Raw genomic sequence first — 24,528 nt, forward strand, 5'->3', positions numbered from 1 at the left:
TCGCTTTATTTTCAGGGAGTAGCGAGGTGGGGGCAGCATTCCTAGAACTTGCTTTTCGGCACCTCCTCTGATTTCCCTCCAAGAGCCAGATTCTCAGTCAGCGTAAATCAGCCTAGCTCCTTTGATGTCAGAGTTATACTGATTTACATCGACTGAGAATCTGATCCACGAAGATTTCCAAGCCTGATGTTTGAGCTGCAAGGGTCCAGCCTGGATCTAAGCATAGCCATGGAGAGGTTACCACAGCTCCTTTGCTTTCATTAGCTTTTAAGTAGCTTTGGCCACCTGTTTTCTCTTGTGGTGGCACTTGCTAGTTAAAGAGTCAGTACTCTGCTGCAGAGTAAACCGTGAACAGTCAGGGCTCTTGTACAGGGCATGTCACTTGCTGAACTAACCTCTTAAGCGGTGATCTGTAACTTTCTAAGCCCACAGAGCCACATAATCAACTTCTGTAATATGCTGGAGGACCACAAAGCAGCCATCAGATGAGATGCTGAGGTCATATTAAATTGCACATAGTGCTTTAAAGTAATCATGACATTTTTTTTTTCATGTGGGCATGTGAGGGGCAGTGATGTCCAGTGGTTGGAGCAGAGGACTAGGGATGAGGATTTCTGGATTCTTTTCCTGTCTGTTGTTGACTCACTGGATGGCCTTGGGCAAGTCACTTTGACTCTGTGCCTCAGTTTCCTCATTGCAAAATGGGTACCTCACAGGGTCATGAGGTTTAATGTTTGCAAGGCATATGGGTCTCCATGGATGACAGGAGCTTGCAAATCAGCGAGGTCCCCACCCTGCTCTCGCTGCAGCACACGCAATACACCATGCTTCATAGCCGCTTCCTTTATTTTTAACTTATGGAATAGAACCCTGAGACAGGACTGCACTTGCAAACATAAGCCTTAGCTTAAGCCAGCTGTTCCTAGGGATGTTCCTTGCATAGATCCACCTCTCCTTTCCTTCGGCATCTTTTATCTTGAAGAAATTCTCAGCCAGTTCTGTGCCGGAGTTGGAGCAACCTCCTGATCTGATTGCAGGAGCGAGTCACCAGAACAGCTCTGCACCTCTGCAAAGTGTCTTAAAGTCAGATTCCTACAGCCCAACATGGGGCACAGTGTAAATGAAGCAATGAATTCACAGTACCGTGGTTCTCTCATTTGGGGAATGTTGATCGCTAATTTGGCCCCTGAACCGCTGAGGTCTGAGTATCATTGGCTGAACCTAACCTGTTATACTGGAATCCAAACCAAATGCACAGAGAAGCCCAGGAACAATGTTGGAAGAGGCTGACCCCAGCAGTTTTTCCCAGGAGACTAAAGTGTTCAAATGCATCTAAGTGACTCAGGCACCTAGTCCAATTTTCCCAAGTGAGAGTGGCGCTTAGGAGGCATTGAAAGTCGCTGGGACAGAGGCTCTGAGGTGCCTGAGTCACTACTGAAAACGAGTCTTAGGTTCTTTGGTTTTTTTGAACATTTTCTCCTGGTGTTTTTCCTGTGCAAGCTCTGTGAGTGCTGAAGAGCCTTCCTCTGTGAGCGTGAAGGTTTTCTGATGCATCCCTCTTTCTCCCCCTGGTGTGGGCATTCCCAAAGACACTAGCACCCTGGCATGGGCTGCCCCGCAGCGCTGGTTCCTGCACAGGACCTGAGTTCTGAGGGCCGCAGTAGTGCTGACCAGTGGTGCACTGCAGGTTCCTGGGCTGGTTCAATCCCTGCTGTGGAAAGATTTATTTTTTTTTGGTTGACTTTTAATTTCCCCTTTTATTGGTTATCCTCCTTGGGCAGGATTTAATACAAATAACGAGGGGAAACGTGCTTCTCAGATCGCTTCGCTGCTTTGCTATGCGAGCAGGCTTTAGCCTGCTGGCTCAGAACTCCCGCTGCTGTTCTAGAATAGCCCTTGAACCAGCAACTCCGCTGTGGTTTTGTCCCCTTTTCCTTTGTATGAACAGTTCTAGACTTCCCAGACTGCTTTCCCAGGCTTGCCTCTGCCTTTTGCTCGAGCTCTGTCTGTCGTGCACGTATGTCTGTGTGTGTGGCTGCGGTACCTGGCAAAGCGGCCATTTCAAAGCATCTCCCGGGATTGTTCAGCCACTGAAAGACCCACACCTACTAAGCACTCAGACCTGGGTGGTTGGTCCTTTGGTCGGTCACTTAAGAAAAGTCCCACTGCCCCTTTCTTGTGTGATTTCCTGCAGTGCCCTCAGGAGGTGGACACAGAATTCCCATGGGACGTCAGAGGGAGTTGGGTGCTTGACTGCCATAAGCGCTTTCAAACATCTCACCCTAGGGCGTCATTTCTCCATAGTTACTGTGTTCCCCTGGTTTTGTGTGGTTTTTTCTGATACCCCGTGTCTGTTTCTCTTGAACCAGGAACCATGCGATCTGTCCGCAGACACCTCTTCGCTCAAGACTCTGCGGCCGGGCTGGGCATCATGTGGGAGTGGCAGAATGACGAAGGAGGGTGGTCTCCATATGAGATGAAGGTCTGTGTGTTCCTGGAACAAGCCTTCGTGCGTGGCCTTCAGCAGGTAGACCTGAGCTCCTTAGGCTACAACTACGACATTGATTTTTTATCTCTGGTCCAGACCAACAAGACCTCTCGGTTCCGACGAGGTATTCAGAGGCGCCTGGACAGTCCGTATCCAGTGACCACGGCCACGGGGCCCCTTCACGTGGCAGTGGCTTGTTCTTGTCAGCAGTGCTTATCGAACAGTGGAACTGGCCCTATCACCACGCGCTATCGGCACTCCATGATAAACCTCCCTGGTTCGTCAGCCGTCCCGCAGGTTTCCAGTAGGACGGCTGCGCTAAGCTCTTCCGGGCTTGGCTTCGTGCCCTATAACAAACCAACCTTGTCTGGAGCAAGGTCGACGCCAAGGCTCAATACACCGAGTGCCTGGGGACTGCCTCAATCTGTGGGAACTGGAGGCCCAAGCACAGGCCTGTCGGCATCAAATGGAGTCAGGTACATATACTGATTACATTTCAATCATAACCAGGGTCGTTTGAGTGAGCACGCTCTAACCTGCTAGAGTTTTCATTCGCCACGTAGCAGGCGTTTGACTCCAGACCCACAGAACAGTGGTTGGATATGTTAGAGGAAAGAAAACAATTGGAGTTTGTGCCTTCTCTGGTTCCTTTGTGACGGATAAAGAAGGCCTGGAAGGAAGTTACTGCGTTCCCCTTCCCTGCTTATTTTTTCATATTAGAAATGCAGGCCAGTCTTCTCCAGAAGTCTCTCTGGGACACTGGAGAACTGGGTCGCATTCTGGCATGACGGATTCCAGGGAAGAAGAGGTGGTTTGTGTAGGGGATGGGGGGTTTTATTCAGGCAGTTTAAATTAAAACTGAGTTAAACAGGTGTTAACATAGATGCTCGCGCCCAAAAAAATAACAGCTGGCAAAGTTGCATTCAGAACCTTGTCCCTTCAGTGAAGGGCCAGGAGTGCTCACGACATGCATCTGAGACCTCCAGTAAGTCTCATAGACTCTAAGGTCAGATGGGACCAATATGATCATCTAGTCTGATCTCCTGCACAATGCAGGCCACAGAACCTCCCCTACCCACTCCTGTAATTAAAGTCCTCAAATCATGGTTTAAAGATTTTAAGGTACAGAGAATCCACCGTGTCCCAAGCTACAGAGGAAGGCGAAAAACTCCCAAGAGCCTCTGCCAATCTACCATGGGGGAAAATTCCTTCCCAACCCCAAATATGGCGATCAGTTAAACCCTGAGCATGTGGGCAAAACTCACCAGCCAGACACCCAGAAATAATTCTGTGTAGTAACTCAGAACCCACCCATCTAACATCCCATCACAGGCCATTGGCGTATCCACCACCAGTAGTCAAAGATCAGTCAATTGCCAAATCTAGGCTGTCCTGCATTCCCTTTGTGCCAGACCAACCTGATCTCCTTTTTTGAAAGGATAACAGATTTTTTAGACAATCTATCTTTTGTAAAACCACGTTGTATTTTTTCCCAATTACCATTAAGGTGTTCCAACTACTTCACTCTTTCAAAAATTTTTCAAAGACCTGCATACTACTGAGGTCAAATTAACAAGTCTAATTACCCAGTTCCTTTTTTTGGCCTTTTCTTAAAATAGGAGTTATGTTCTTGTGTCCAGTCATATGGTACAGCCCCTGAGTTTACAATTCATTAAATATCCTTGCTCTGGTGCATTTATCCCTCTGTTGTTTTTAAATAGATGGAGATTATCATGGGCCCCCCATTTAGTCCCTCAGCTGTTCGAGTTTGGCTTCTCTTGGATATGGTAATTTAAATCCTCAATCCCAAGCTCTTTGACTCTTCATTAGCCTCATTAAAAAAGGCAGGTATTTTTTAGATATTCGGATCATCCTAGATTATCTTTAACCTGCACCTGTCCTCAGTTTGAACTTCTTCCTTCTTGGTTTTCTTCCTAAACATGGTTTTAATTCCTTTTCAAGGAACTGGCTTTTGGCCTCTCTCACCTTATCTCTACATGTTCTGATCTCCAGCACTTTGCATTGCTGATCCCTAACACTTCCACCCCTTGTCTCTACTCTTAATACCTGTCCTGATGCATCCATCCAGCTTGGTCTACAACAGCCACATCACATTGAATGCAGCTTCAGATAGTCATCCTGTGACTTCAATTCCAATCCTCTGCCCTGGTCCTTCTCCTCCTCTGTCACTTCCAACTGATGCATCACAGATTTATTTTTGTTTATCCTCCATTTAGTTTGAACTGAAGTAGCTCATGGTCCCTAAATGCACAACCAATTCTTCTGCACTTCTCACTATTAAATTTCATCCTAGATGGTTCAGTAACTATTTGGTGAAGGTCATCCAGCTTTTATTCCTGTATATTACTACTAAGTCATCTAGGAAAGTCCTTTCTTGATATTTCTAAGATTAAAAACTAAGGAAGGGAAAAAAACCTCCGGATTTTTATGAATCAAAAGACCTTCCTGGACTTTTTAATCTGCCCAAAGAATTAAAAATAAATAAATCAAATTTTAAAAAGCACAAATCCAATGTTATTTTTCCTGTGCTGCTCACCTTCGGCGGCACTGAGCCAGATTAATCTCTGGTATCTCTGAAGTCAGTGGAGTGACGCTACTGATGAATTTGACCCATTATATTGGACAGAGCCTCCAGACTTTATGAGGATAAATGCTGAGGTCTGGCTGGATAATCGGAGAAACAGTGTATTCTCCGTGTGCTCTGATGCCATGAGCAGTGTCTGTCTGACATGGCAGGACTGAAAGCACAGCAAAGCCATACTTTTTTGAAACCACAATCAGAGTCTCGCCTTGTGAAGGTTGGCTGCTCGGGGCATCTGTTTTCCCCCTTTCCATTGAGGTCACTTTGTGGTGGGGGCAGATGGGCAGCTTCAGAAGGTTTTCAAGGGAGGAGCCTATGTGGAAAGGGAGCACTGCAGCTGGTCACATGTTTGTATCAAAAGATTTGGCCTCACTTGATTCTGCATGGCTACCATCCTCCTCGCTGTAGAAGTCTGTTCATGTTCAACCACCACCGTGTGGGCCACCCCATTTCAGCATGGCTGTCCCCTGACACAGGTGAGAGGCATTTCCATCTTGGGGTGTAAGGCGGGTCCTTAGCTATGTCTCTGAGCTGTGACAGCCTTGGAAAGAGCAAAAGGGGCAGTGTGGGGGACGTGCTGGGATCCTGCCTACTCTACAAGGTGACTTTCAGTAAGCGTTTCAGCTGGGTGCGGTGGGGTGGCTGTATGGGAACTGGTCTGCAGAGGGGGGGTGCATGAGTTCTTACCTATCATTTCATTGTTCTGCTTTCAACAGCCACCCACTTCTGTGTCGAGGTACTAGATTTCTTGGAGTGGCTCAGCTGGCTCTGTTCATGACCCTTTTCCCTTTTCTGACTTTTCTTTATGAATAATCACAACAGTAGCAGCAGTAATATGTGTATTATTAGCTGCAAAGCACCTTTCAGTCCAAGTGTTTTGCAAACATAGAAGAGCTAAGTCTGCCAGCCCCCTGGAAGATATTAGTTCCATCTTACAAATGGGGAAACCAAGGCACAACCCATCAACAAACAACACCTCCCCTACACTACAGAACAAATAAGGAAGTGTTGAAAGTGGGAGTGATTTTCTAACTCTCTACACAAAGCTATTCCTGATGGACAATCACATTGAGTTGAAAGGAAAACTCCAATGTGGTCACTGCATCACATTGCAGAGCACTGTGAATCACTAAATAATGTTTCTTTAAAGTCTCTGAGGTGTAATTAACACTCCTAGAGGAAGCTGCTGTCTCAGCAGCCTTGTTGTGGTGCAAAATAGGATTGAGAGAATTCATCTCCTATTGGAAAGCTTTAGGAAGTCAGGCAAATCATTTCCCAGCTGTTCTGATCTTGGCATTATTCTGCTTTCTCTGTGCTTTCTGAAGTGCTGAATTTTCTCAATTCGACTCTGCATCATTTGGCTGGGCCTCCTGCGGGGAAGTGTACAGTGTGGTGTCATGTGGACTCCCTGAGGAGGGGAGAGGTTGGCTGATTAGAGATCCCAGAATAATGGCAGGCAGTGATTTCTGAAAACTGTTCCGAAAATGAAGCTTCTTGTTAACTGTTCAGCTATTTTGGGCATTGTCCAGAAACTTCCGAGCGTGGTTTGCCCGTTACAAGTTGTCATTTATCTTTATATGTAGAAAACGGAATAGTTGGTTTTACAAAAGACCGTGGTTTATGCACTTTGCTGCAAGGACTACCTCAATTAAAAGGTGAGTTCATTAACATTGAGTTCCAGCTCTCTGCACTGCTTGCCTTCTGCTAATAAAACAGAAGAAACCTGCCTGGCCTGATCAGTCAGTTTCAAATACTTGAAAGATGCCATCTGCTCATGCAGTTTTTACGTTCTGGAAGATCACAATGCCAGGACACAAACAATGACTCCAAAGAGATTTCTTTGGATCTCTGGGTGCCTTCTTTCTCCATCCCCTCAGCAGAATACAAAGAACTCCTTTGGGCACCGGGTTGGGAGTCAAGAGACTTTGGGTCTTTCCCCGGCTCTGCCATTGAGTTTCTGTGTGGCCTTGGGAAGTCATCTCATCACACTGTGCCTCAGTTTCCCCATTTTCCAGCTGGGGATAATGATATTGACCTTCCTCTTTAAAACACTGAGATTTATAAATGAAAAGCACTAAAGATTGTTGACTCTTAGATTTGTGTTTTAAAAGGAAATTATGAAAACTAGGACTAATGGAAATGTTTTTGTGACTGTTTTTGTCTGACTTCCAATGATGACAATTCCCTATTGTGGATTTAAACCTCTCCTAGCCGTGTTTGCAAAGCTTTTTGTGAGCAGGAGACATGATTGATCTATGGGCCTGACCCTGCGAAGCATGACTGATGTCAGTATCTGTTACTCGTGTGAGTGGCCTCATGGAAAGAAGTGGGAGAACTAAATGTCAAGTGAAAGTTTGCCTGAGCAGACCAAGTGTTTGCAAAGTGCTGTGTAAATTTACAGAGCCATGTGTGTTTCACTGTAATAATCCAGACATCGGAGCATTGTTTGTGATTGGAGCATTGTTTGTGTGCATGAGAATCTGAAGGTAAACTTCACTGTGCTAGTTTAATTGTCCAAGCGGATCCAGTGTAAAAATATAAACGACATAAAGCTTGAATAGTCTATAGGACTTTTAAAGTGCTTTGTAATGTTAATGCAAGAGGATGGTAGTAAGGGAGATTTGAATGGTTTTTTAAATTATTTTGAGTTTTAGTGTCCTGATTTCAAAAGAAACAGTGACTTTGATTTCTAATGTGGCAGTATTATATTTTACATTCAGGTGAGACCTTTACAAATGAAGCTCTGTCCGAACATTAAATATCTCAAGCACTTTTCATAAGAGCTAAAGATTCTTCCTGTCCAAAATTCCCTTTCTTTTGCCAAACTACTGCACAGTGCTCTGTGCCATTGGCCTTGCTGGCTGCTGACTTTCCTCCCTAGAGGTGGCTGCATTTCAGTTTGCAAAGCACGAACTGATCCTTGTGGAAGGAGGCTTGTAGGAATGACTAGAGAGGTACCGCCGATGTCACCTTAAGACAGACCTTTCCTAAAACCCAGCTAGGTACTAGCAGGAGGGTGCTGTGAGCTCTTGGTGGGATAAAGGCTGCCCTGAAAGTACCGTACGGGCGGGGGAATAACTGATTCCAGCTCACCTGCCTCATTTTTGCTCCCATGTGCATTTGTGCAAACAGAAGACAGGCATTCCTGTGGGAGAAATGCAAACCCTAGCGTGTGTCTAGCGGGCTACCGTTTCCTGCACTAAACACACAGCCAGTTTGGAAACATGGACTCAGAAACAGAACCAAACTGCGTTACAGTTTCCTTGTTCCTTCATCGCAGCACGCGCGTTAAGGGATGCTCAGACAAGCTCGCTTCTAGGACTGTGGCTACACTGTGGCGTTTACAGCGGCCCAGCTGCAGCGTGCTAGTGCAGACACTCTGCCGATGAGAGACAGCTCTCCCGTCAACTTCATTACCCCAGACCCCGTGAGCGGCCGGAGCGATGGAGGTGGGAGAAGCTCTCCTGTCCACACCGGCACTTAGGTCAGTGTAACTTACGTCGCACATGACTTATTCACACCCCTGAGTGACATCATTCATATCGACATACGCTATAGTGTGTACAGAGCCTATGGCTATGCTTAATCCGCACCGATCAGCATAGTACCGGGGTGTCCTGAGAGCCATTGAATTGCCTTCTGTACCCACTGGGTTACGGACTAAGCTTTTGGGACTGAGTGGGCAGTTTTCAGTAGGGGCCCCAGGTAGGTTTTGGACTCTGAGACCCCACATTTCTGAAGGGCCAAATGGCTGTCAGCTGTTAGTTTGTTGAAGATGGCCTTGGAGGAAGCTGGTCTATAGCTTGCCAGGTGGGGATGGCCATCAATGAAGTCATGCAACTTGCTTTTATAGACAGAGTGGGGCCCACTGCATTCACAGTGATCCATGGCCCATTAAGCTTTTGGAGGCTGTGGAGAGGTTACTTGATCAGGCATCTGCTGGGAACAATGCAGCACCACAGGGGCTATGGTTTGTGCTCTCAGGGCCATTGGAAGGGAGTCGGAGAGACTAGACACACCTACAAAGGAGAGGTCCTACGTGCAGACTGTGAACCCCAGCGCTTTTCTGGCTTGACCCTCCTCCTGACCATCGTCTGGCTGTTAGAGATTGGATTTGCAAATGCACTCAGTGGGCTCGAGAGAGTCACTTACCATTGCTGTGGGGAGAGATTGTGAAACTACCTTTCTCTGGGACTGGAACTTGGTTTGGAGGGTGAGCGCTTTGTTGGCTGCCTTTACCCTTTGAATGTCTGGCTATGGAGGTTTCTGCCTTGGCTGTGTGTGGTGGGGGACAGTATCTAATATTAGCTTGTATGCTAGTCAGACCCTTGTCATTTGCGTCTGCTGTGCGCTGCATGGGTATTTCTGTAAATATCACTTGAAAAGCTGTTCCTTTATTTGATGCTGCCAGATGTCTATCAGTAGCTCTGAGGGAGACTGTGTATGTGGGGGGGGGTGTAGTGGGGAGGGTACATCCGGTCCAGAGACCATGCTCTTGCACTGATGGGGGTAGGGGGCGTGATCCGAGGAGCTAGCTTAAACACTGTGATTCAGGAAAGGATGGTCAGTGTGAATGTTTGTATTAGATGTTTCTAGATGCCTTGTGGCATCCTCTTAACGCTGGATTTTGAATCTGGGGATTTTCTTATGTTCTTTCTCTTCTCCCCTCCACCCCCCCTTCCCGCCCTACACACACGGATTCAAAGGGAAGGGGGACAGTGAGGATAATTTTGCCCTGAATAGGCAGCAAGTGTAGAAGGCAGGCTGTGAAAGGGACAATTTCACCACAAGCAGACAGCCCTGCCCTGGCTGGCTTTTCCCTTTCTTTCCACATGATGGACTTGAGTCGGAAGTGCTGTTGGCCTGGGATAATTATTCCTGTCTGGGGTTATGTTCTCAGGCTTGTGAAATTCTAATTTCCAACAAAAAATATTCTAATACCTGTGAATTAGAGGAAACCTGAGCAGCTGACTCTAACAATGTATTTCATTTTCCTGCTAGCTGTGACATTCCTGGGTTACTTTATATATTCAATTTCGTCGTCCCCTTTGTTTCTCCCCCAGCTAAGGTTTGTTTCTGCAAAATGTTTCTCATTTTTCTTCCCTTACAGTCCAGAAGGGTCTCCTCCTTTGCTTGTAAATTTCAGCAAAATGTTAGTGTCTATAGCTGATTCAGTGTCAGTGAAAGTAAGGGACTAATTACCCTGCCAAGAGCTGGGTGTCTGTGTGAGCTTTCAACACAGAGCTCTGCTGATGCATCTCAGTGGTGACACATCTTTGCCAGTTTTGTAGGCCATGCTCAAAGGCCTGACAGTTCTGAGACTGGGTGGTTTTGTGATGCTGACTTGTGTGTACAAGGGGTGGAGAAGAGGTTTGGTCTCCAGAACAACCACACAGTGAATAGGTTTGCCCTCCTTTCACCTCTGGGTATTTCCGGTACTATACCAGAGTGGCTCCCAACCGTTCCAGACTACTGTACCCCTTTCAGGAGTCGGATTTGTCTTGCAAACCCCCAAGTTTCACCGCACGTAAAAACTACTTGCTTACAAAATCAGACATAAAAATACAGAAGTGTCACAGCCCACTATTACTGAAAAATTACTTAGTCTCATTTTTACCATATAATTATAATATAAATCAATTGGGATATACATATTGTACTCACATTTCAGTGTATAGTGTATAGAGCAGTATAAACAAGTCATTGTCTGCATGAAATTTTAGTATGTACTGACTTGGCTAGTGCTTTTTATGTAGCCTTTTGTGAAACTAGGCAAATATGTAAATGAGTTGATATACCCCCTATAAGACCTCTGCACATCCCCAATGGTATGTGTCTTCCGTGTTTGAGAACCACTGCTATACTCTGTTTTCCAAGGACTTGTCTGCAGGGGAGGGGGCACTCAGGAAAGTTATCTGAGTGAACAAAAGGTGTGACTTTAAAGTGGATTAGTTAAATCACATTAAACTTCTGTGTGGATACTCATATTTAGAATTAAAGTGGCCGTAATTCAGTTTAGCTTTAATTGAATGTAACTGAATTAAGATACAGGCAGAGCTACAACCATGTGTCACCCCTGGAGGATACCTAGGTTTGAAACATGATTATAATGTGTATTTCTCTCGACACTGGCAAGAACAAGCCATGTTGTAATATGGTTGGAAACATGGAGGTTTGCAGTACGGATGATATCTGAGCTTTTGCAGCCATGGGAGTAGTTGGCACTGAGCAGTGAAATGTATTTATTTTACATTTGTCCTGGGCAGGCAGGGTGGGGGTTCAACACATTTTTAAAAGGCAGGTTAAATTCCTGAGTTCCCTTGAGTTATTGATAGACCCTGGTAATTACAGCGAGGAGAAGGAAGCAGTGTGGTCCAATGGGTAGGGCACTGGACTGGACCTCAGGAGATGTGGGTTCTGTTCTTGGCCCCGCCACTACCTTGCTGGGTTACCTTTGGAAGTCACTTCACCTCTCCATGCCTTAATTTTCCATGGGTATAATGATATTGGCTTTCTTTTGCAACACATTTTGAAATCTGCAGCTGAAACATCTCTCTCTAAGAACTGTGTATTTATTATTCTCACTGCCAGCTGGATGTGTAGCAGAGAGAAACTAATATACAATCAGCACCTTAAAATTGCTGGTGCAGTGGGCTTGTTGTGATCTTAGCTGCTTTCTGAAGAGAACGCCACAAGTGGGAAAATGTGGATTTCAAAGTTATGGGAACCATGGCGTAATAATGCTCTCTGCATCACTGTGGTTAATTACAGAGAGGAATAAATCACTGAAGTTTGGTAAGAAGCGTCCTTTGTGTAATAAAGGAAGATCTAAAACTGCTGCAGAAAGCTGCTCAACAATGTAATAATTATAAAGCAGACCAACATAATCCCTAGTGTAACTCCATTGATTTCACTGAAATTAAACCAAGGATAGCTCTGGCCCCAAACGTTCAGTTCAGCGCGTAGCGGCAGGAGACTCTCATAGCTGTAAGCTAGTTTCTGTATGTTTAAAAATCAAAATGGGGTGAGTTTACAGTGATTTGACATACACAATGTTTGTGGATTATGGGTGCGGTACTGAATACCCACAACTCATATTGACTTTACTGGAAGGGGCAGGTATTCAGCACTTGTCAGGATCAAGCACGATGTGAGAAGCGGCATGACCTAGTGGCTAGAGCACGGAGGAGGCAATCAGTAGGGCTGGGTAAGGTTCTATTCCTGCTCCACAACATTATTTCTGTGTTTCCCCTCCCACCCTTCATCTGTCTTGTCTGTAGACAAAAAAGTAAGCAGTTCAAGGCGGGGACCTCTCACCGTTTGTATAGTGCCATGGGGCCCTGATCTCAGCTGAGATCGTCTATCTCCTGCTGTAATACAAAGAATAACACACCACTTTCTACGGTTTCCTATGTTGTTTAAAAGAAAACCAAACAGAAGTCTAGCTATTGCAATGTTAATTCCAGAGCTGTCATAGTGTACCAGGTACCCAGCCCATGTGCTCTCACGGGAGCAGGCAAATTCACTCCTGTTGTCGCTCAGGATTAACTGCCAACAATCCATGGGTGTGTCTACACTGCAGCTGGGAGATTCACGCTAGCATGCCAGGTGTGGATGTTGCAGCGTCTTGGGCTAGCCCCCTGAGCTCAGACCCAGGGTGTCAGGCAGCTTTGACTTGGGTGGCTAACCCAAGCCACCACTTCAGGACACTAGCTTGAGGACAGCTCGTGCGAGTCTGTCTGCCCGGCGGGGGTTCACGCCTCCCAGCTGGAATGCTGACATACCTGCGTGGCTGTGTATCGCTCTCTTTAGGGAGAGCTGACTCCGGTGTCGTCTTTAAAAACACAAGTAATGGAGAGGTTTGGCCTGATCGAAGCAGGAAGTGTATTTTCACGGCTAGGTTGGTAGCGCTCAGTCTGGCTTCTTTTGTTCTTTGAGGAAGTGTAAATCAGGTCAGGCAGAATACTAACAGATCAATATACACGGCTGCAGCGAGAGCCTAGAAAACCTTTAAACCGCTGATGGAAAGAGGAACAGCTCTTCAGTTGAAACGTCATTTTCCCAAGCCCAGTATTTAAGGCTGTGATTCTGTCAGCCGCTGCTTCCGTATTCACATCAGCAGATTAGCTGTAGTTATTCAGACCATGGGTGCAAGGCCAACGGGGTACATGGGGCATTATCCCAGGCTAAGGGGGGAGGATGTTTTCATTAGAGCCCATTGATGAATTTAAGATATTGGCTTTTTGCCCTTTTTACTTCCAGCACAGCAGTGTGGCCTAGTGCATGGAGCACTGGACTGGGACTCAGGAGATCTGGGTTCTGTTCCTGGCTCTGCCACTGTCCTGCTGGGTGACCTTGGGCAAGTCACTGCCTCTCCATGCCTCAGTTTCCCCATCTGTAAAATAGGGATAATGCTACTGTCCTCCTTTGAACAGTGCTTTGAGATCTACAGCTGAAAAGATTATTGGTATTGTTACCATTAAAACAATATTTCATCTCCCGTCCCCATTATAATCAAGGTACTTCAAGGTAAATTATTGTAGCAAATCCTTTCAGTTTGTGCCACAGTAAAAACTGTTCTGCAGTTCATCCGCACTGTTTCTGCATAACGAAACTTTCCGCCCACATGCTGTGGCTTTTAATATACCTGTGAAGCCGTGTGGTGAGGAGTCTACACACCAACAGGACCCATCACGTCCCTCCATTTTACCAGACTTAGGTCTGTGACTCTTAAACAGAAAAATACATTCTAGGCCCAGGAGATGGGTTTTCCTGCTGTGGAATCCCACGGTGGCGTGTGGTTTCCTGAGGTCCCTCTCTCCTCAAGTGAGCAGTCTGATAAAACTCCGTGCCTGTTCTCACAAAGCGTGGTTTGTCGAGGCTCACCCTCCTGGTGCAGCTCCAGGCTTGTCCTTGTGGGCGTTCAGCACCTGTTTTGAGTACAGATTGCCCAATGTTCCAGCCCTTCTGTGTACTGTAGCCGTGACAGGAAACCTATTTATATTTGTTCCAGTTGAGGGATTTTGCTTTTGCTTTGCAGGGGAAAGTGGTGCTTTTGCCAGTTCAGATAGCACGGTGATGATGGGTGTGCAAGTACCTAGCGGATGCCTGGTGGCTGCATTGCTTTGTCTCTCCTTAGCTGGCAAAAATGGCACATGCAGTTTGCCACCGGTGCCCACGAGTGCAGGGTGAAACGACACGGTGGTAAAACGACCTGAGCTGCCAGTGTTTTTACCACCACTGAAGTTGCACTTCTGAAAAATTCCAGGTCCCAGTTTTGCCAGAGCAGACTAGGCACCTCTGATGCTCTCTCTCTCCTGTAGAGGCCTCTCTGGAGCTTTTCAGTACTTTTGCAAATGTTACCTTTGAAGAGGAGAGCTATGCCGTACTTGTGTCATTCTCTGAAACGTAAGTTGTAAGAGAGCCTCACTTATCCACTCACCTTCCCTGCAGAGCTAAGGATTTGGTTGCATTCTTTAATGCTTTCTGCTTTCCACAAGAAAAAAAGAAAAGGTGGGGGAGAGAGAAGGGATGGCACGAGAGTCTGCAACACATCCCTCACATGGAGTGAACCGTGCTAGCTAGCTGCTGATGTGTGTGTGAGGATGGGTGGGGTGGGAGATAGCTCCACCCAGAATAGTTAAACTAGGGGGGAATTTGCAGCAGACACCTGCTGTGATCACGGACCCAAAGGATGAGGATTTCGGGCATCTTAGGACTTGAGAGAACAGCTCTTACAGGTGGGACGTCACTCTGTCCTGTGCAGTTTTCGGGAGGGAGGAGGCGAGCGGGTTTGGTTCAGGGTTGTCAGCTCGTTGGCACTGATAGAGTGATCCTCAAATTCGTGTTTGTTCGTTGAGCCTTGAAAATTATGCATTTGGAGGGTGAGCAGCATCTGCACGGTGACTCTTATCCTGAGAGGGGACCAAGGAGGGAAGTGGTTGAGGGTAGAAATGGGAGGTGGGGAGAGATCGGGATAGAGGAGAAATGGAGAAAAAATACCAAGGCGATAACGGCTGGGAAGAGGCCAAAACAGAAGAGAAATGGTAAAGAAAGAATTGGATTTTAGGGTCTAATCCAAAGACCTTTGCAATCGTTGGGGGTTGTTTCATGGACTTCAGTCGGCTTTGGATCAGGCCCTTAGAGAGACCAGTAAACTGCTGTCACTTGAAAAGATTGAGACATTCCACCCAGTTGAGTCTGAGAGGGAAAACCCAGTCACTGAAATAGCTGGATGGGAAAACACCGTGATTCAGAGATTTTTGAAGAATCCTCGGTCTTTAAAAGAATCCACTCGTCTGATCCGCCAGCCGAACACAGGCCATAGCACCTCGGCCACAGATTTCTGCATTGAGCTCATGACTTCTGTTTCGGCTGTAGTGCATCTCAAGACGTGAGGTGGAGGAGGAGAAACGGGAGGTGGGTTTTTGAAAGTTATTTAATAGAGAACCTGCTTGGTGCAATATTTTGAATCTGATTTTTAGTGGTGATCTATCGGCTGTCTTTTGTCTTAGAATCAAAAACTTCTCTTGACATGTGTGGACAGAGGGGGGATCTGTCTGTCTGTCTGCCCATCTCAGAGCCCTTAGACTACCTTAATAATCTCAGCCTAAAGACCCCATAATCTTTCATGAATTGTGATTTACCTGGGGGTTACAGTGGACAAGAAGCTGGATATGAGTCAGCAGTGTGCCTTGGTTGCCAAGAAGGCTAATGGCATATTGGGCTGCATTAGTAGGAGCATTGCCAGCAGATCACGGGAAGTGATTATTCCCTCTGTTCGGAGTTGGTGAGGCCACATCTGGAGTATTGTGTTCACTTTTGGGCCCCTCACTACAGGAAGGATGTGAACAAATTAGAGAGAGTCCAGCGGAGGGCAACAAAAATGATTAGGGGGCTGGAGCACAAGACTTATGAGGAGAGGCTGAGGGAACTAGGCTTGTTTAGTCTGCAGAAGAGAAGAGGGGGTGCGTTTCCAGGGAGGATGGAGCCAGGCTGTTCTCAATGGTAGTAGATGACAGAACAAGGAGCAATGGTCTCAACTCGTAGTGGAGGAGGTCTAGGTTGAATATGAGGAAAAAACATTTTCACCAGGAGGGTGGTGACGCACAGGAATGGATTACCTAGGGAGGTGGTGGAATCTCCATCCTCAGAGGTTTTTAAGGCCCAGCTTGACAAAGCCCTGGCTGGGATGATTTAGTTGGGCTTGGTCCTGCTTTGAGCAGAGGGTTAGACTATTTACCTCCTGAGCTCCCTTCCAACCCTAATCTTCTGTGATTGCTTTCCCATTCCAATATCCCAGTGTGGTCCAGTGGATAGGGCACTTGGACTGGGATTCACGCCAGACTTCTGCTCCTACTTCACCTCCCCATGCTTCAGTTTTCCCCGCCTAGAAGGTCTAACATAGAAGGTTTAACACCTTTCTGCCTTTGCTGTATCTCCGGCTGTACCTGGGTAAGTCCTAGAGACCTAATTCTGCAGTTATTGACTTTGCTAATGGTGATGGGAAAGAATAACTAACACCAGCGCAGTACTCTCAGCAGTCCTTGGACAGAATGCCCCGTGTCGCTGCATTGCCTCCATCTTGTCTGTCGTCCACGCACTGATTGTAAACGTTTTGTTTTGTTTTTTCTCCTTAGTGTCGCGAATCTTCCGGTTGCAATGCCCAAGCCCAGCAAAGTGAACCAAGCTTTGGCAGGTAATGACTTCTCCCCCGTTACTTGTTTTCTCCCTTGGTTTTTTCCTTTCGTTTGTAACTTGCTTCCTCACTTACTCCAGATTCTTATCAAAAGCTATTCTGTCATGTAGACAGGACCTGCAGCAGGATAGAGGATAAAGCTAGTATGTTTAAAAATGTATAGAAAGTGCACGCGTCAGCACCTGGTTGGCTTTTCTCAACCACATTGCAGGAAGTACCTAAATGGCTTTGTATTGCTGTCCTTGCTTTGGTAATAAGCGTGGGGCCATTCCCACCCTGTTTTCTACAATGCCACAGCTTGTGAACTTGTTCTCTGTAAGGCAAAGACTGAAAGAGATGGGAAAAGAAGCTCCGCTATACAGTCAGGCGCTGTAGCCTAGTGGTTGGAGTCAGGCAAATGGGACTTGGCTGGCAGTTTTATAGATGAAGCATCGGCTGGACTAGAATCCAACCCGTTCTCCTGTACCTGCAAGAGTAAGTGGGAGGAGCTTATGTTTGTTGCTGAGGTCTGCACGTCTTCCTCTGAATGACCCCACGGAGCAGATCTGTTAGGGAAGGAGTCGTCCATTTTTACATAGTTGCTGGCTTTTCAGAGTAGAATCGCACGCTAGAGCTGTAAATGGTGGTGTCTTGATAATGATCCCACAGCCATGTGGTTTGCAGTGGAAGCACTTCTGGTCTGCGTCCCAGAGGGTGGAAAGTTTGCCGGTATGTTTGCCATCTTTCAATTCAATTCAATTAGAGCAGAGCAACTGGGATTCTAGTTTGGTGGCATCTTCAGAAACTGGATGCTCTGCTGATCACATGATGTCTTCTGCATACTAATAAATCCATGCACTTAAATAATAGCATAATAGTGTCCCTGGGACAGAACTGCCACAAGGCCCTTTTGATGTTGTCCAGTGACCCCCTTGCATGGCAGGACATCTTTGAGTACAGAACAGAGCATCCTCTACTCCTCCCCCCACCCCCATCCTTTGTCTGTGTTCTGTCTTCTTGGACTGTAAGCTCTTCTGAGCAGGGAGCATATTGAGGCAAATACACCACAACCTGGGCATCGGTCCTCCAGCATTGGGGCCATGTTTGTAGCCGTGTCCTTGTCGTATATATCTAGAATGCACCTAGTGCATTATTGGCGCTGTCCGTTTGTCATAGCGATTACATACTGGAAATCATCTACATGTTCAGCCAATCCGATCCCTCCATCTGCTAAAAATTCTTAAACCTACTTAATGGACATGAGACATTGATCCAAACTCAGACCTGATGTAAGTTGCTGACCTCAGTGGAGTTTCACCTCTTACACGTGCTCTGAATTTGGCTCCTTACTATATGCAGTGACATGTCAAATGGTCCCATTGTGTAGGCAGTGTTACGAAGGAAAGTGTTTAAGCCAGGTTTGTTTGTTTTTTAATCATATAGGTCCAGATTCAACAAAGCACGGTCTTAAGGGTACTGCCGAATCGGGGCTATAGTAATAAACAGCTGCTGGTATGTTCCATATACGGTCATCCATTCTCAGTGTGGAAGAGGCAATTGGACTTGATCAGATTGCTCATCTGATGACATGCTCTAATATAGGAGAACCCCAGGAGGTGGCCGGTCAGTAGCATCAGCCTTTTACCACCACCTTCATTGGAAAAGTCACTTTTGCGATCAATTCTTCTTCTCTTCTTGGAGGCAGGAGGTGCAGAAAAAAAGAGTTTTTACACTTTTAAAATCTATTTAGTTTAAAAATGAGGCCAAGGCATGTGAGATGATATGTGTAGCAGCTGAGAAGATGCATGCTGCACTACAGGAGTCTGGAAATGCTCAAACTAGAGCATGATCAATGGGCAAATGTTAGCTTCTAAAAGGCAAACACTCTTCTTGTTTAGATCTGAATCTTTACAGGGTCTGCTTTGATTGGAGCTGAGCGTGGTAGTTTTTAACAGAAGCCCCAGGTTGCCTTTTGTTAAGCACAGCAGCCCTTAAAAGGTGCAAGGAAGCTATAACAGTACACAATTTTTCTTTTTCAGCAGAAAATCTATATTAGAATGTGACTGTAAAAGAAGTTACAGAGGAAAGCTCTGGGCAGCTTAACTAGTCTGTGTAAGGAAAGGAGAAATGCTGGGAACATCTGTGAAGAAGAGCAGGCAGTGGACTTTTGGGGAGAAAAATACTGAATTTCATCAAGGCTTTTATTGATGGGGCTTTAATTGGTGACCTGTCCTTCCCATCGCATTTGGCTGCTGTCTCTTTGGTAACTTTGTGAGCTCTCTTTGGAACCTTCATCCATTTTATTTGAGAAGCCGCTGTTGATCTTGAGTCCCCAACTTTTCATTCTTCAGATTACTTAATAAGGCAAAGACACATTCTGGGCTCCACCATGCCGTTCTCAAACCATTTTGTCCTGGGGATCAGCAGGAAGGGCTGGGCAGGTCACCGGAGATCCACAGAGCCATGTGAGAACTTCACAGAGGCCGTTCAGTGACGGTTGGTACCACCAATCTTGATAGTCCATTCCTTGTTGTCTCTGCAAAGAGAGGCTCACGATGTGTGCTGCTGTTGATATCTTTTCCTCTCTGGCTTCATGCCCTTCTGAAAAAAGCAGATACAAAATTAAGCTTAGCCAGTTCCTGTAGACTAATAAATCTGTTGCTATGCTGGATTCTCTCTCATGTTGTCCATTCATTAGGAAACTAGTTATCTTCTGGGAAGAATGGCCTGCAGTCTCAGGAGCTTTGGATAGCAGTCAGAGATGGTCCTCAACAAATTTGAAGCGGGCCCTGTAACTAAAAATAACACCATACTAAAAGTACACTTCGGGGTTCTTTGTATTTACTGTCTGGTTTTTGGTATGTTAAAGTGCGTTTGGATCACGTTTTCCAGCTTTTCTCTAACCATAAAGGTTAGGAATTATCCTTTGTAAAATGCAAGCTGAGATTCTCATGTATTCACATGGCTCCAGGGGCTGGGGCTTTAAGAAAAACCATCACTATCAGGAGACCCATGATTAACATTGTGAGAGATGGAAACACTACTCTATACATGTAGATCTCCATTGCTATTCAAGTCTTGACTTGCATGGGATCCATAACTCTAAAGTACATTTGAACAAAAACTGGCAGCCGGACAAAGTGACCGAAAGGACATGTTATTGCTTGCTCACATATCTAGGCTGTACACAGAGAGCCTGCTGCACCTGTCATACACAGTTTGAGTGCCTCCCCATCCTCAGTCCTTGCATGCAAAGACTAGCGGGAATTTCTTTAAATGGGAGGCCCTCTATTGCTGGGACCATTGCCATAGTAAGATGAAGCTGTCTTACAACGCACTTGTAGTTTGTATGCACAAACAACACACTAGGAGATATGCACTACATTGCAGGTGGATTTTCAAATTCAGACACGGGGATTCAATAACAGCAGCCAAATTCTCTGCTAGAGAAACTCTAGCTGGCATCAGTCATTAGAGAATTTGGCTCTGGCACTGATGTTGCCTGGCTAAACCACGGAGTAGCTCTGAAAATCCAAACCCACACTGTTACTAGATAAAAGCTGAGTCCTCATTTGTCGCTCTCCTGCAGTAGAAAATGTGCAAAGACATCGTTTTTGGAAAAATCTGCATTCCTTAAAGAGCTATTGCCACTCACAAGCCAGCTTGAGGGAAAATGTAATTGAAATCACATGACTTATCCTGTTTTCATTCCCCCCCCCCCCCCAAACTATCATGTTAATAGAAGGGGTCAAAAACCTTCTTCTTTGAGCCTTGTAAAATGCACCCTGCTTCTGTGGTGCTGAGTACACTCCTATAAATACTTGGCATTAACAGATACAAAAGTAATTGGCTCCCTCCTCTTGTCAGATTGAGTCACTGGTGCCACGCACTGTAGTGATGAGGCAGTGTGAACGGTGTCTCTGGGTAGGTCTGCGTTGCAATCAGAGGGTTGCTCAGGTAGGCGAACTTGCATTAATTTTAATCTACCCAGCACAGCTAAGCGTAGCCAGCATTGTAGGCTTGAGCATGAGCTAGAAGTGCAGTTACATACCCTGGGTTCCAGGTGGGCTGGTGCAGCCTGTGCAAGGTAAATTAAAGCTAGCATGGAAACGTCAACCTGACTTGCCGTCACCACACCTCTGAATGCAATGTGGACAGGCCCATGTGCCGAAGAAGCGTCAAGCATGATAAGCTCAAGTTTCAATAGCACGGCTGGCTTATCTGTATAAGGAAGCATCACAAGGGATTTTCGTCTCCAGATTTCACAAAGGTTGATTGCTGAGTGCCGAGATTTCCTGTGTTACGTTAGATGCGTAAGGGAAAACCAGCTGCTGGCTACCCAGATTACTCAAACGTGAGATGAGCCCGAACAATGATGCACCAAGTGAATGACCTCTTCCTCAGTGATTCCTTGATTTCAGGAAGGAAATGCTGTGTCAATGTTGCACACTTCTTTTTGTAGTGCGCTTGATTCATCTGCCACGTGTCTTCCCCAAAGATAACAGGAAGTAGAGGAGAAGGAAATAGCCTAATAGTTCACCTAGTCCTAGTCCATCTTCCTGCCTTCATGAGATTGTTCCCTGTTAGGTGCTCGGAGGAAGACGCTTCCGTGATGTCATGTGATCAGCACTGTCTCTGTTGAATAGAAGATGTGATTTCACCTCCTGACGTGTTGTGTGGATATAAAGTTCATGTAATAAAATTCTATTTTATTTGTGATGATTCATCACTCCCATATGCATGGTTAATATATTGCCCCAGATATACACTGGGATTAATATCACTCTGGTAAAGATTCACTAAAGAAACTAGACTGATATTCTGTGGCTTGTGTTTTACAGGAGGTCAGACTTAGATTATCATAATGATCTCTTGTGGCCTTAAAAATCTATTAACTCAAATTTTCAGGTGCCCAGTTCTGCAGCTCCTGTGCTTTCTAATGGCGTACACCCAATATTTCAGTGATATCCTCTAGAGCAGTTCAGTTTAGATCGTGGATTAATTTTTCAGTTACGTATCAGTTGTGCGCGTTTGAAGATGATTGTGTAGCACTTTGACCATATTCAAAGTTCTTTACACACTTTAGCTGATTAATTAACATCAAATTGTCTAATAAAGATAACAGCTAAGAGGAGCTTTACCACTCCTTCTGTACCAAGCTGAAGAATTGTGTTTTTATTCCAGCCTAATCAAGAATTTACAGGCTTTTATTAATTATTAAAAGCAGTTTTTTCTAGTGGCTAGAATGCTGGACTGAGGTTCAAAAGACCAGGGTTCTGTTCTTGACTCTGCTACTGGCCTCCTGGGTAACCATGGACAAGTCACTTCTCCACTCTGTGCGTCAGTTTCCCCATCTGTAAAATGGGGATAATGATACTGACCTCCTTTGTAAAGCACTTGGAGATCTACAAATGAAAAGCTCTGTAGGAGAGCTCGGTATAATTACCATAGTGTCTAGAACCCTAGTTATGGATCAGGGCCCCATTGCGCTAGGCACTGTATAAACACAGACCAAAAAGACAGTCCCAGGGGGAGCCTGTCTGCTGCTTCTGCTGGCTCAGGAGTGAGTACTGCTGACAGTAGCTGCTGCTGGCTGAAAAAGCCTTCACGATCCTGAGTGATCTATTTAAAGGGACAGCACACCCCAACGTACACATGCACACGCGTACACACACAAAATCATAATCTGAAATGGTGCTCCTTTTTTACAGTGCAAATATTTGTAATCAAAACTAATAATATAAAGTGAGCACTTGATATTCTGTGTTTGTAATTGAAATCAATAGATTTGAAAATGTAGAAAGCATCCAAAAATGCTGAAATAAATGGCATTCTCTTCTTGTTTAACAGTGCGATTAAAACTGCCATTAATCGTGAGTATTTTTTTAATCTCATGATTAATCACGATTCATTTTTGTAATAGTTTGACAGCCCTAGTAACAAGTGGATGCCTGGTACTACAGAGAACAAAATATCTCGTCTGCTTCTAAATACCAGAGTATGCTATTCCTAGGGCTAATACTCCACAGTCTGGATTTGTGAATCTTCCCGCATTAGTACCTTTTTCACAGTCTAGACAGGCACAAAACACTTTGGTTTTCCTTTTTGTAGCCAAGATTCTTAATAAATGTGGTGAAGCAAATTGTCACTCTTGAATGGTGTTCTGACTCCAAAGTCAGAGAGTCCATATCCACCAATTCTAAAGATGAATTAGTTCATCCTTCAACCAGTGAAAAGTGACCAGATGAACGTATGTGCAGCCAGTCAGTTATTGCATAGTTAAGACTAAAACGGCTGGAATAAAAAAGATCCATGTATTCTCCATTAATGAAAAGAAGTTGGTGTCCCATTTCTATGGAATGGCTTAGGATATTGCAAAAGGATTTACAGTCTAGTCCTGCAAGACGCTTCCTGGAGGTTGATGAGCAGTCTTGGCTTGCACTGGAAATTGAGGGTGCACAGCAGAGCAATCTTGCAGGAACCAGGCTTTCAGTCGAGCAGTAAAAAGAAATTCGATTCTGATGACTGACTGTTTTCACTGGTAAGGTTATGGGCCTGGTTCCAGGCTTTATGTGAACTGGTGTAGCCCTAGCTTCGGTGGAACTACGCTGATTTCCAGCAGCTGAGAATCTAGCTTTTGCTCTCATTACCAGGACTGCAGGTTAGTAGCCACTGAAAATCAAGAGTTTCTCTTTACCAACACCCCAGAGATGCTGGGGGCTCTTTCTGCGTTTCCTGTCCTGAGGCTGCTGCTTACGGAGGGGCGTCTGTGTGTTACCAGTTAAGCATTTGTGTGTTACTGTCCACCCCAGTGGAAGCTGTTTGGAGATCAGGAGCGCTGGCCTTCGGCACTGAATCTAGCCAAAGCCTTGCGATTCCATTTTCATGTCTCTTGGTCAGCAGCGGTGATGTGAAAGACGACAGAGAGATTGACGGTCATCAGAGATTTCATTAAAAGCTGTTTCCGGTCTGTTGGAGTGTGGCTGTAGTTTATACATGTGCTCTGTCTAGATCTCTCTGACAGAACTTCATTCATTTCCTAAAACCTCTCTCTTTCCTATCCTTTTTTCCTCCTTCCTTTATTTTTCTCTCATTTTCCCCCCTCCAATCTTCCGTTTAAAAGGGGTTGCCTTGTTTCTTACGTCATTTCTGTTTTAGTCTGACTTGCATTTCTAAAATGTCCATCCCCATCATACTTGGTTTCTCGGAGTAACAATTTGTACTCGGAGTAGCTTTTATACTGCTGTAGAAAGGATACAAATATCAGACCCAATTCTTCACTGCCTGGCCCCTCTTGTAGTCACTTACAAGCAAGGATGGTCTTGCTCTTAAGATGTTGGCTTGCGAGATCTGGTTTAATTCCTGCTTTGCCATTGGTATTATAGGTGACCTTGGGCAAGTCACTTAATCTCGATGTCCCACTTCCCCATCTATAAAATGTGGTTGATAATCTTTCCTTTCTCCCCCACTTTCTGTGTTTGTCCATTGGGAGTTTTTCCATTGCCTTCAATGGATTTTGGATCAGAACCTTAGGTTGTCAGGTCTTAGAGTCAGGGGTGTCCTTAACAATAGAAAGAAGGAGCTATAGAAGCTACTGTAATTTGTGTGTGTGTGTGTGTGTGTGTGTGTGTGTGTGTATACGTACGTACGTACACACTGTAATACAACTGTTGCGAAGTGTGTGCAGAATGCCGTCACTGCTGTGAGTGGAGAATTCTTATTGGATAGCATTTCGCACTGTCCTTGCACAGGGGCATTTGA

General features: G+C 45.5%; 1 protein-coding gene across 5 annotated transcripts in view; it reads left to right on the plus strand.

Annotated features, from left to right (window-relative positions):
• Window positions 1–24,528, plus strand: part of DTX2 (deltex E3 ubiquitin ligase 2) — a 58,848-nt gene that overhangs the window by 13,694 nt on the left and 20,626 nt on the right. For all 5 annotated transcript variants that reach the window (XM_067537811.1, XM_067537812.1, XM_067537813.1 and 2 more), the window contains 2 exons: window positions 2,370–2,964; window positions 16,730–16,788. In XM_067537811.1, the coding sequence (XP_067393912.1) occupies window positions 2,370–2,964; window positions 16,730–16,788 (654 nt within the window). The remainder of the gene's footprint in view (window positions 1–2,369; window positions 2,965–16,729; window positions 16,789–24,528) is intronic.

Source organism: Emydura macquarii, unplaced genomic scaffold (genome assembly GCF_026122565.2).
Source record: "Emydura macquarii macquarii isolate MOO-44397 ecotype Brisbane River unplaced genomic scaffold, CSIRO-AGI_Emac_v2 contig_450, whole genome shotgun sequence".
NCBI classification, from domain to species: domain Eukaryota; kingdom Metazoa; phylum Chordata; order Testudines; family Chelidae; genus Emydura; species Emydura macquarii.